This window comes from Pleuronectes platessa, chromosome 20, assembly GCF_947347685.1.
Source record: "Pleuronectes platessa chromosome 20, fPlePla1.1, whole genome shotgun sequence".
Taxonomy (NCBI): domain Eukaryota; kingdom Metazoa; phylum Chordata; class Actinopteri; order Pleuronectiformes; family Pleuronectidae; genus Pleuronectes; species Pleuronectes platessa.
The window spans coordinates 20,686,236-20,699,373 of NC_070645.1; the positions used below are offsets into that span (position 1 = coordinate 20,686,236).

The following is a 13,138-nucleotide window of genomic DNA, read 5'->3' on the forward strand; positions in this document are numbered from 1 at the left end:
TCCTGAAAAACGACTTCAGCAAGTTGAGACAAAAACGTTTCAGTCGTTTGCTCCACAAACCGTTCCACCTCAGTTTGGACTGCTGCTCGCTCCATCGACCTTCAGGCTCAGCTCTCACAGGAATGTCCTCAAGGCCTTTAATGTTCCTCGTGTGTTCAGGTTCTACCATCATGGAATGTAACGGGGGGGCGGGACAACAAAGAACTTCTTTCACTGTGGACACGTCTCGTCTTTCAGGAAGAACTCGGAGGAGAAGGAGGAGAAGGTTCTCAGAGAAATGAAACCAGGTATCAGCTGTGAGGAGTCTCCTGTCGGGGCTTCAGATGGTGTGAAGAGAGAAAGGAAGGAAAGTGTAGGAAGACGAGAAGGAGAGAGGAAAGAGAAAGAGGTCGAAATGACAGAAAGGAGAGAAGAACAAAAGAGTGGGAGGAACAAGGAGAAAAACAAATGAGCAGAGGAGATAAAAGAGAATAACGGGTCAGGTTGAAAGGATGAGAGAAGAGAGAAGGAAGATAGAAGAATCTGTGGAAGGAGGAAAAGACTGGAGGGTGAAAACAGAATCCTCTCGCTGACAGGAGCCGCTGATTGTGACGGGTGAAAACACACATGTGTGTAAATGAGCTGCAGCTGTTTGTTGGTGACGTTTAAAACCGATTGGTTCAGGACTCGACTTCATTTACAGATCTGAACGTTTCCGTCTGGAGCTCATTTGCTCCGGAGGGGAGTCGGCCAGATAACCACTCTGTGAATCAGCTGCTCCGAGAACCTCAGACTCAGACGATTCAGCTTCTTAATCGAATCCACGTTGTTGATCCGGACTAAAGTCAGTTTGAGTCTGAAAAGTCTTCAGAGTTTGAGATGAAATAAAAACTGAACCATCGTCTGGAGAAAGACTTCAGGATGAAAAACTCCTGGTGGAGGATTTGAATCTGAATTCTGTTTCATCTTAAATGAACGTGTTTAAACCACAGAGCAAAGACAATGTTTCCCCCTCCCACCAACACAGAGGCTGCTCAGTAAATACACAGCTTAACCTCATGCAAACACACACAAACACATGCAGATGTTTCACACAAAGACACACTCAGAGACCAACCATTCACACCCACAGGGACACCTGTAGAGTCTCCAGTTCACCTGACGGCCAATCGGCTCGGGTTGGACTGTGGGAGGAAGCTGGAGAAGAACCAAGCAGATCCTGTTTGAACGAGTTGGACCCGACAACCTGCTGCTGCCTCACAAACACCAACTACACACACACACACACACACACACACACACGCACACACACACTGAACAATGGCTGTCTTTCACTGAGATGTGAGACAGCAGGAAGCATTAATTCAAAAGATTGGGGAGGGGGGATAGTAATAATTGCAGAGTCTCCTTTGACTGTCAACACCCCCCCTCCCTCTGCTGTTGAGTTCATACACACACACACACACACACACACACACACACACACACACACACACACACACACACACACACACACACACACACACACACACACAGAGGACAGGTGCAGCTGCCACTTCTCTCTGCAGATGTTCCAGTTCTCATTACAGATGTTTCAGATCAGCTCCTCACGTCCTCTAATCTCTGGAGTTCACCATCAGAGGTGAAACACTGAAACCAGTGAAACCAGTGAAACCAGTGAAACCTCCTGTGAGCAGATCGGCTCCAGCTGGCCGAGCGTGTGAAATGTGAAATCCTTACAGATGAGGTGAAGTGTTATTGTGTATTTACACAGTAGTTGTGTTCACCCAGCAGGAGAAGAGGAGTTGTTGCAGCAGGTGTGAGTCCAGGTCTCTGACCTTCTCACAGCCTGATGTTTGTGTTGGACTGACGGCCCATGAGAGGATTAGTCAGGTGATCTGGATCAGAGGCTAATCCCCGACCTGGTCCTCACACCCCCTGGACGCTGAGCTGCTCGGACACTTCACAGGCTGCGTGTGCACGTGACTGACTTTGATCAGAAGAAGAATCATCTGCTTCGGCTGAGGAGAAACTGAAACACATCAGAGGTGGTTTCACGTCACATTGAGCCGACAGGAAGGAAACCACAAATAGAGAGGAGATCCAGATCGAACCTGGTCCGTGGAGATCCAGATCTAACCTGGTCTGTGGAGATCCAGATCCAACCTGGTCTGTGGAGATCCAGATCTAACCTGGTCTGTGGAGATCCAGATCTAACCTGGTCTGAAGTCACTTGATGTGAAGAAGCATCGATGAAGGAACGAGAAGTTCTCAGCTCCGTCTGCTGAGATCAACTTTGTGTCCTTGTTAAAACTTTGACTCTTTACCAACACGTCGTCTCACGTCCATCGTTCCAGCTGCTCCCTGAAAACTCAATCACATGATTCATACGTTTGTAACAATCACAGGTTCAGTGACTTTAAATGCAGTTTGAGTGTAAACTGTAAATATCAGTGTTAGTGTGGACAGGACGTGAGTCTGGAGACGTTTGGCAGGTTTGAATCCAAGTGTTTGAAATATTATGTGAACGTCATTTTCCAGCACCTGAGTATAAAGATCTGTGTGGACACCTTCAGTCGGTTCTGTCCCCTGACCTCTGCTCTGTCCTTCAGTGTCTGGAGTTTGGGGACGGCTCGGTGACGGGGGACATGTGTGAGGACCTGTGCGTCCTCGGCCTGGTCGAGTACAAGCGCTGCCTCTACTACGAGAACGGGAAGAAGGTGATGGAGGCTCGATGGAGAGGGAAGCCCATCATCCTGAAGTCCAAGCTGGAGAACTTCTCCTCGTACGAGCCTCTGGGGATCCTGGACTACCAGGTGAGGCCTGAGCTCCCACTCGCTCAGATCAGAACAGATCGGATCAGAACAGAACAGATCGGATCAGATCAGATCAGATCGGATCGGATCAGATCAGATCAGAACAGATCAGATCAGATCAGATCAGATCAGATCAGATCAGATCAGATCAGATCAGATCAGATCAGATCAGATCAGATCAGATCAGATCAGATCAGATCACATCAGATCAGATCAGATCAGATCAGATCAGATCAGATCAGATCAGATCAGATCAGAACAGATCAGATCAGATCAGAACAGATCAGATCAGATCAGATCGGATCAGATCAGGAGACATATTGATCTCATCATTCTGCTCCTCTGCTCCACAGGACACAGCCGAGGAGCTCTCGCCTCTCGATGTGGTTTTCTACGCCACGCTGGAAGTAGGTCACATCGAATCCTTTCAAATACATCTGCTGATCTCACAGACCAATATTCATATTTCCTCTGATGTCAGGTACGGAACTCGCTGGGGCTGGCTGAGGAAGACGAGGATGAGGAAGGAGGAGGAGGAGGTAACAGCTCTCTGGCCAAACTGTGGGGGAAGAAGCTGAAGAGCCAAGAGAAGAGCTTCTCCCGAGCAGAGCTGGCGTCCCTGTGGTCCCTGCTGCAGCAGGAGGAGTACACCTTCCTCAGGTGAGTCACCAGCACGTCCTCCGTCTCTGTGGGACGTCTGGAGGACGAAGAGTCAAAGAGACGCTCGGCCGAGTCCAAAAAGAAACCTGGTGAGGAGAAGGTGACCGGCTGCTTATCTGGAGGCCTGGGGACAGAGCTGCTGTGACAAGTGTGTGTGTGTCTCTGTGACTGTGTGTGTGTGTGTGTGTGTGTGTGTGTGTGTGTGTGTGTCTCTGTGTCTGTCAGTGTGTGTATTTCTCTGTGTGTGTGTGTGTGTGTGTGTGTTGTCTGTGTGTGTGTTTGTGTGTGTGTTGTCTGTGTGTGTGTGTGTGTGTGTCTCTGTTTGTGTGTGCGTCTCTGTGACTGTGTGTGTGTCTGTGTGTGTATCCTTCAGCCGTCTCCACTAGAAAATGAAAACCTCGTCTGTATATATTGTTTCTCTGACTCGTCCCCCCCCCCCCCCCCTGTCCCTCAGAGTCCTGCAGGACCTCAGTGTCCACGTGGCGAAGGTCCTGGGCTCCTGTGGTCACTTCTACGCTGTGGAGTTCCTGTCTGCAGGACACGCCTGGGACCAGAACATCTTCTCCCTGGAGGACGTCTCCGGGCTGCGGGGACAGGACCTGGGGGGGGGCCCGCGGGAGGTGGACGGCCCGGGACATGGTCCACCGCATCGCGCTGAGCTTCCTGGACATGGTCTGGCACTTTGACCACGACTTCACCCACAAGCTGCACCTGTGTGACATCAAGCCCGAGAACTTCGCCATCAGGACGGACCTGACGGTGAGTCCACGTCCAGATCACAGGAGGTGAATAAAGATGGCCGACGTGACAGCTCCCCAAAGTGAAGCATGGTCACCACCTCTGGAAGGAGGTGGAGGAGGGGTATTCTCTAAAAGTAGAAAACAGCTTCTGGTCTTAGTCTCAGTATTAAAGGCCTCATGTCTTCAGAGTGTCCTTCACATGGTCGTGAACCTGATCTGAAGAACTCTCTGTTCAAATGATGACAACTCATGACATCACGGGGACACATGGGACGGACACTGTGCTCATTCTGGATGTCCTCTCACGTTGGTCAGGTGGTGGCGATCGATGTGGACATGGCGTTCTTCGAGCCGAAGATGAGGGACATCCTGGACCAGAACTGCAGCAGTGATGAAGACTGCAACTTCTTCGACTGCTCGTCCAGATGCGTCCAGAGGAGGTGCAGCCGCCAGCGCAGGAACAGCAACCTGCAGGTGAGAGGAGCCATCTCCTCTAATGCTGTTTCTCCTCCTCCTCCTCCTCCTCCTCCACCTCCTCCTCTCTCCTCCTCCTCTTCCTCTGTCCTCTCTCCTCATCCTCCTCCTCCTCCTCCTCCTCTTCCTCCTCTCTACTCCTCCTCCTCCTCTTCCTCCTCTCTACTCCTCCTCCTCCTCCTCCTCTCTCCTCCTCCTCCTCCTCTTCCTCCTCTCTACTCCTCCTCCTCCTCTTCCTCTCTCCTCCTCCTCCTCTTCCTCTCTCCTCGTCCTCCTCTCTACTCCTCCTCTTCCTCTCTCCTCCTCCTCTTCCACCTTCTACTCATCCTCCTCCTCTGTCCTCTTTCTCCTCTTCCTCCTCCTCCTTCTCTCCCTTCTCCTCCTCCTCTCCCTTCTCCTCCTCCTTCTCCTCCTCCTCCTCTTCCTCTTCCTCCTCTGTCCTCCTCCTCTTCCTCTCTCCTCCTCCTTCTCCTCCTCTCTCCTCCTCCTCTCCCTCCTCCTCCTCCTCTCCCTTCTCCTCCTCCTCTTCCTCCTCTTCCTCTTCCTCTTCCTCCTCCTCTCCCTCCTCCTCCTCCTCTTCCTCCTCCTCCTCCTCTACTCCTCCTCCTCCTCCTCTCTCCTCCTCCTCCTCCTCTTCCTCCTCCTCTCCCTCCTCCTCTCTCCTCCTCCTCCTCCTCCTCCTCTTCCTCCTCCTCCTCCTCTCCCTCCTCCTCCTCCTTCTCCTCCTCCTCCTCTACTCCTCCTCCTCCTCCTCCTCCTCTCTCCTCCTCCTCCTCCTCTTCCTCCTCCTCTCCCTCCTCCTCCTCCTCTCTCCTCCTCCTCCTCCTCTTCCTCCTCCTCCTCTCCCTCCTCCTCCTCCTCTCTCCTCCTCCTCCTCCTCTGTCCTCTCTCCTCTTCCTCCCCCTCCCCCTCTCCCTCTTCCTCCTCCTCCTCCTCTTCCTCTCTCCTCCTCCTTCTCCTCCTCCTCCTCCTCCTCCTCCTCCTGCATCTAAATCGTGGAGTGAGCCCTGGACGTGTTCTCGCTCCTGATGAGACGGTTGAGAAATGAGAAGGTCGTTGGTTCCAGACTCAATGATCCATCTTTCACAACTTTAATTATTCGAATGTGTTCAGTCGAGCAGCATGATAATTACTGATTGGATTGGGGGGCTTTAGTTTATCAGTATTTATTTATTTCATATTATTAAATAGGTTTATTTATTATTTTTAAAATCAAACTGCAGGTTTCATGTCCAGAGGGAAGATGGAGAATCAATCCATCAGGAGACAGTTTGTCTGTCTCCATATGCAAATAAACATTTCACACTGCGGAACAAACGAATGAACAGAAGAGGAGAAGAACAAAGAGGAAGACGAGGGACGTCCCTCTCTTCCTCTTCATCCATCGTATTTTCTTATCTTCTCTTTTTCTCCTCTTCTTCAGGTGATTTGTGAGAAGATCTTCAGACCCTGGTTTTCTCCGACTCTGCTCGGGGCCAAAGCAGGGCTCCCCCTGCAGGTGAGAAGCTTCTCCAGTGGGTTCTGTCAGTTTCTGTCAGTTTCTGTCAGTTCCCGTCAGTGATCTACAGATGTCTGTGTTTCCTCCCGACAGGTGGAGCTGCAGCGAGCGGTGCAGGCGTGTTCGGAAACAGACGGAGGTGTGGAGGAAAAAGAAGAGGATGCAGCAGCAGGAGGAGCAGCAGGAGGAGCAGCAGGAGGAGGAGCAGCAGGAGGCGGCAGAGACGTCCATCAGCGTCTCCTCAACATCCTGACCCGCCTCCTCCATGATGGAGGGGCTTCAGGGGAGCGAGGAGGAGCACAGGAGGAGAAAGATCACGCTGCACTGAACTTCTGAGGAGGTGAAGGAAGGAGGAGAAACATTCATCAGGCCTGGACCTGGAGTCTTTGTGTCCTGTGACTTCTGGACTTTTCTCTGAGACTCTTGTTCTCAGGAAAGAATCAGAAGAGATGGAGTCTCTACGGATCAGGACCATCTGAGACACAGTCTGAGGTTCAGGTCCAGAGGCTCTGGACCCGTCAGGAGATCTCACTCATGCTCTAGTGTCTGAACTGGAGGAACCTCCTGCTGCAGGTTCTGGATGTCCTCAGACTTTGTGTCCATCCAGGAGACAAACAGGGCAGATCTCCTCTGTGCACGAGGCCTGGACACTGGGACCTGACCAGTAACATGTCATGGATCCTGGATGGTTCCTTCATGAAACCAGTTAGTCTCAGTGAGATTCAATCAACTCTCTCGTTTGAGGAGAAACTGAAAAACATCTTTGAACATAGAAAGTGAAACGACTCCTCTATGATTTAACTTCTTCTCTGATCTTCACTCATTGTTTAGTTTGTAATAATCTGATGTTTTGAAGGCAGGTAACTTATTCTAAGACTAATTTTATTAAAAACAATTTGCATACAGCTTTTTAAAAAGTTATGAAGATTCTTTGTTTCTAACAGAATTTCATCTCATCAAAACAATATATTGATTTGAGTGACTGAACATGATCCTCCTCATGAATGGTGAATATGAAGCTACAGCCAGAGGTCGTTAGCTTAGCTGAGCATAAAGACTGGAAACAGGGGGGGCAGTTAGCCTGCATCAGAAGGGCAGTGACTGAACCGTTATATATTATATCTGAACCAGAGATCAGTAATAAGCTTCTGTACTGAATTGATCATGTTTGTATTTACATAAACAGAGAGAATCTTTGTGTGACAGACGAGGAGATGAGAAGCTTTGTTTACATCAAAATAATAAAATCTAAAACGATGTTTGGAGTTTTATTGAGTTCACGATGAAGCTGATATTGATTCTGAGCCGACTGATGATGAAACCCAGAGCGGCTGCTCCTCACACACTTCAGTCAGAAGTAGAGTCTGAACCTGATGGACTGTTCCAGCTCTGGACTGGAAAACCTCAACACTTCCAGGAGAAAAGCTGGAAGACCAGTTGGTACGATCCGCCAGGAGACTGGGTGGACTGAGAGAAGACGATAAAAGGGGAGCTTTGTGTAGATGTTGTGTACTTCTGCTTCTCTCTGTGCTCTCGATCATTTGCTCGTACTCGTGCACGTCCTCTCAAAGCTCAGGGATGTGAACACAGAACATGAAGAAGACGTTTCTACCGAGGCCGAACTTTCTTAAGAGAGACTTTGGGAGTTCATAAAGGAAACAGGCTTTTAGATCCTTGTCTCCACTGTCGCCAGGTTTGTCAGGATCTCTCAACTCGGTGCTGCCCTCTAGAGGATGAATCTCAAGCATCTCAACGTAGAGGACACAGACAGACTATGAGGACAGAGACGGTCACATCGTCTGAAACAGATGAATCTCTGTTTGTACGTGAAGGCAGAATAAAGGAGCCTTGAGCCTTCGTCTTGTAACGGTCACTTGAAGCCACTTCATGTTAACCAGCGTGTGAACTCTGTGATGCATCATGTTCTTCTCCTGCAGGACCGTCCTGTGTCCTCTGGTCTCGTCCTCTGCTCGGCCTGAGACAGCAGACTGAAGGACGTCCTGGGACCTGAACAGTGTTTTCAAACTGTCGTCTTTAGAGTTTCTGTTCTGGACCCGAGAACTCAACACCTGCCTCTTGCCTCACGTTTCAGGACGGTTCTCTGTGAAATCTCAAATCTGTGTCACGCTGCAACACTTGAAGATTCTCCTTCCAGTCCGAACTCGCTCCCCTTCCTGCAGGAGGAGACAAGTTCCTTCTCGTCTGCCAGAGGACGCTCAGAGTGATGAACGCCTCTGGAGACTCAGATCATTCCAGATCCAGGACGTTTGTTCCTGAGGAAGCTGTCGCAGCCAGAAACTCTGAAGCTCTGATGAACCGTAAAGTTTTAACGTTTACGATCGGGTTTGAAACGAAGGAATCACTTTTAATTATTAATAAAATCATTTGTAAAACAAATGACTGGTTGTGCTCCTGTGCTCGAGGATGTTTGTTTCTGTCTCTCTCTCTATAGTAACACAACTCTCTCCTCTCACATCGTCCAACTGCAGCTCACGTTTTTTCCAGGACTGAAATCTGTGTTGTCCTGTTTGCAGAGGAGCAAAGTGAAGCTGATGTTCATGAGGAAACGTCTGAGGGACTGAACGCCTCCTCTGAAACAAACATTAGATCACAGGCAGGAAAAAGAGATCGAAGCTGGAAAGAGAAGGAAAGAGTGAGAGAGCACGACACGAGGAGACGTGAAGCTTTTTGTCTTTCAGCTCAACAACATGTTGTCTGAACCCGACTCCTCTAACCGAGCTGCTGAGGACAGACGTCTCTCTGCCGTCTGTGAACATCCCTGTAACTCCACTAATTAAAGGGTCAGACACGGCGTCCCTCTCTCCCCCCCCCCCAGCAGATACGTTTGGTCCAGATTCGTCTCCTCTTCACAATAACCATGACTCAACAGAAACACATGGAGCTCTTTGTTCCTCTGCTCCAGTGGCGTTTTATTACGCTGCTGTTTTCAAATCTGAATTCATAATGAACTGATCACAGAGACCGGTTCAGACTCTGCTGCGATTAAAGAGAAGGAGATAAAAAGATGCTAAAACTGCTCAGTGTCTAAAAACTCATTTCACACTGTGTTGGTTCTGAACCGGGAGAATGAACCTGAGCTGTGATGAAGAGGAGAGAGGAAGGTTAAGGAAAGAACTCAAACACAGGCTCTCCACACTGATCACAAAGAGATAATACAGATTATAATTAATACAGAATCACACGTGAGCAGAAAGACGGGATGGATGTTCTGACTCGATACATCAACGTGATCTGCAGATACAGCTTCCTGTAGCTTCCTCCAGCTTCCTCCAGCTTCCTCCAGCTTCCTGCAGCTTCCTCCAGCTTCCTGCAGCTTCCTCCAGCTTCCTCCAGATTCCTCCAGCTTCCTCCAGCTTCCTGCAGCTTCCTGTAGCTTCCTGCAGCTTCCTCCAGCTTCCTGCAGCTTCCTGCAGATTCCTCCAGCTTCCTCCAGCTTCCTGCAGCTTCCTGTAGCTTCCTGCAGCTTCCTCCAGCTTACTGCAGCTTCCTGCAGATTCCTCCAGCTTCCTCCAGCTTCCTGCAGCTTCCTGTAGCTTCCTGCAGCTTCCTCCAGCTTCCTGTAGCTTCCTCCAGCTTCCTGCAGATTCCTCCAGCTTCCTCCAGCTTCCTGTAGCTTCCTGCAGCTTCCTCCAGCTTCCTGCAGCTTCCTGCAGCTTCCTCCAGCTTCCTCCAGCTTCCTGTAGCTTCCTGCAGCTTCCTCCAGTTCCCCCAGCTTCCTGTAGCTTCCTCCAGCTTCCTGTAGCTTCCTGCAGCTTCCTGCAGCTTCCTCACGTTCCCCCAGCTTCCTGCAGCTTCCTGCAGTTTCCCCCAGCTCCCCCCAGTTTCCTCCATTGCCCCCAGTTCCCCCAGCTTCCCGCAGCTTCCTCCAGCTCCCCCCAGTTCCCCCAGCTTCCTGCAGCTTCCTCCAGTTCCCCCAGCTTCCTCCAGCTTCCTGCAGCTTCCTGCAGCTTCCTCCAGCTTCCTGTAGCTTCCTGCAGCTGCCTCCAGTTCCCCCAGCTTCCTGTAGCTTCCTGTAGCTTCCTGCAGCTTCCTCCAGCTCCCCTAGCTTCCTGTAGCTTCTTCCAGGCAGATTAATTCGTCAACTTTGAGGAAATTGTACATCTCCCAAAGGTGAAGCCAAATAGTCTAAGTCGCCCCCTAGTGGCTGGTTGCAGTATAGCCCACCAGCCTCCTCCATGTTAGCAGTTGGGACTTGGCCCAAACTAAAAAGAAGATTTCTGTTTGGTTCTAAACTTATTTAGTGAAATAAAAACGGGCTGAGAGGATTTGTGGAGCACGTCTGACCGTCCATCTTCATTAACGTCTGCGTTTCCAAACCTGAACTGGAGCTTATGAGAGATGCTGCCAAAAGTACAAATACATTTAGGATTAAGAAACAATAGATTCACAAGCAGAAACCAGATCCATCAGTCACACTCAGATTCAGGTTGGATACGAGCTTCAGTCCAGGTGTCACTGCCAAAGAAAACAACCCAGTCTGTGTGTGTGTGTGTGTCTGTGTGTGTGTGTGTGTGTGTGTGTGTGTGTGTGTGTGTCTGTCTGTGTGTGTCCTTCCATGCAGCAGGAACTAATGCTCTAATTGGCCAGCAGCAGTCTTCACATTCCAGGCCGATGGAGGCCGGACCGAGAGCGACGTCTCAGATGAAACCACAACAAACTGCTCCCACTCCCAGTGGAGGAACTGGTTTGTCTTCTCAGAGCGTGTGTGTGTCCTCAGTGTGTCTTCAGTGTGTCTTCAGTGTGTCTTCAGTTTGTCCTCAGTGTGTCTTCAGCTCCGAGGACGTCGACTGTTCGAGCTCAGAAAGTCAAGCTGTCAATCATCTTAGAAAGAGATTTAATCTGAATTAAATCAACGACACATTCCTGTGTAATTATGTCATTTGCAACTCTTTCTATAAATTAAATATTTAACAGGTTTATTTAATCTGAACAAAATCCACAGTGTTAAATGTACAATGTGTAGTTTGTTTGTTCCAGATTATTTATATTATAGATATTAAACTGCTTGCTATATGCAGGGGCGGATCCAGGGGTGGGACCAGGGGCACTGACTGAGATCTGATTGGTCCTTGGATTCTTTGTGCTTCAGGACTCGTCTGCTGATGAAGGACGATAAAGAAAACGTTTCTGCTGTAAGAGAAACAGAAAGGCTTCATGGGAAATGACTCTTATCACGATGGATTACAGCTCCGGGAACAAATGAACCATCTGCTAGAACATGGCCGAGGCCGAGGGGGGTTTCAAACAGATTTCTGATCCAGACGAGTCCTGAGAGTCTTTGAATCCTGAGGTTCAGCTGTGAAACGTTAAATCCATGTGACGGTGCAGAAGGAGATGGAGCGATGATTATTGATATCAAGCCTTTGTTTTCTCAATGGACTGTAAATAAAGATGGTCGTTATCTTTCCTGTCTCTTTGTGTGTCATTCACTTTGAGGTCACCACGACCTCCTGTCCACTGAACAGGTGGAAGGTGGACGTCTCACCTGAATCCACCGTGGTAGAGGACTTATCAGCAGCTTGTAAACAGGAAGGTAATGTCCTCCAGAGACACAGAGTCGGTTCCCGTCAGACTCTGGACGTGGAAACCTTCCTCCTTCCTAATCAGCTGTTTTCTGAGGCGCTCGCTGAGAGGACGGAGAAGTCGGATGAAAGGAACCTCTTTTAAAAAGCGGAGATCAGAGGAGGGGACATGAAACAGCAGATCAGAGCCACTGGGAACATTCCGCCTGCTCCATCAACCAGTGGGAACAGACTGGGAGCAGCACCTGATCAGTTTCCTCAGGAGCCTCCAGATGAGAACATGACTCCACTTCTCTCTTCATAACGTCAGGAAACGTTTTCCTGTTGAGTTCACGTCTCAATCTCTGGTTTCAAGTCTTCTTCGATTCAGCTCCTCAGAATATTAATCTGGATTTTGTCCCTTTGAAAAGTCTGAAAGAGCAAAAACTAAGATACATGTTTGAATCCACTGGTGAACTCTTCAAGTCCACAGATGTTCTCAAATGATTCCTGATGCAGATGGAAACGACTCAAACTGACAACGTTTGTTTTTCTCCTGCATCGAAGTTTAAATTAAAAAGTAAAAGTCCATATTACAGAGGAACACATTTTCTCTGGTGTTCAGCTGCGTCTCGTCGTTGAGACAAAGGAAACGAGTGCTGAGGGGAAACCGATAAGAGGAGTCACATGAATAATGAAGAGCTGAGCTCATTAGAGACGTGTCCCGGCTTTGTTCTGCTGTGAGGCTGAAAACTCTCACTCTGAGGATCTGAAGCCTCAGTTACTCTCAATGCATCTGTTTAAAAAGTTCCATGAGTCTCAACTTCCTCTCATTAGACTCAGAGAGAAGTCAAAGTCCAATTTGAGACAGAAATGAAAAGTCGAGCCTCAGACTCTGAACACTTCCTCCTCCCAGGAGGTGACTGGTAGTTCACTGGTTTCATGAGACAGAAACCACAGGACGGATCAGATCCAAACTGGGGCCCTGGACACAGTCAGGAAAGAGTGGCACGGTGGAGCAGTGGTTCGACCAGTCAGGGTTCAAACTGTGCCACATGTCGTCTTCTGAGATAAACACCAGTAACTGGTTCAGCTCCAGTTACATGAAGGGAACTTCAGCGACTGAGGCTAAAATAATTAAATATGATTAAAACATTGTATATACTTTATAGCTAAGAGCTCTTGATATGAAAGGACGTGTCTCTTTCAGGGGACGGTGTCCACGTTGATGTTTGACGGAGGACAGACTTCAGTCTCACACGGAGCTGGAGTCCAGATCACAGCGAGTGGGAAACACAAGTTTTATAAGCAACACACACAGATTCGTCCCTTTGTCCTCGAGTGTCAGAGACTCTTTTGTCCCCTTGTTGGTCTTTTATACGTCTGCACAAACAGCAGGACGAGGACAGAGAGGAGTAAAGGAAGAGGGGGATCCAGTTCAGACCCGTG

At 49.3% G+C, this 13,138-nt stretch overlaps 1 protein-coding gene across 1 annotated transcript in view; it reads left to right on the top strand.

Moving 5' to 3' along the window:
• The window catches only part of dipk1c (divergent protein kinase domain 1C), an 18,407-nt gene extending 10,982 nt beyond the window's left edge, over positions 1–7,425 (top strand). The window contains 8 exon segments of the mRNA XM_053412821.1: positions 2,592–2,795; positions 3,149–3,202; positions 3,277–3,455; positions 3,910–4,084; positions 4,086–4,214; positions 4,511–4,669; positions 6,093–6,167; positions 6,261–7,425. Coding sequence (XP_053268796.1) covers positions 2,592–2,795; positions 3,149–3,202; positions 3,277–3,455; positions 3,910–4,084; positions 4,086–4,214; positions 4,511–4,669; positions 6,093–6,167; positions 6,261–6,503 — 1,218 coding nt within the window. The 3' untranslated portion in view covers positions 6,504–7,425.
• The last annotated feature ends 5,713 nt before the right edge of the window (positions 7,426–13,138 follow it).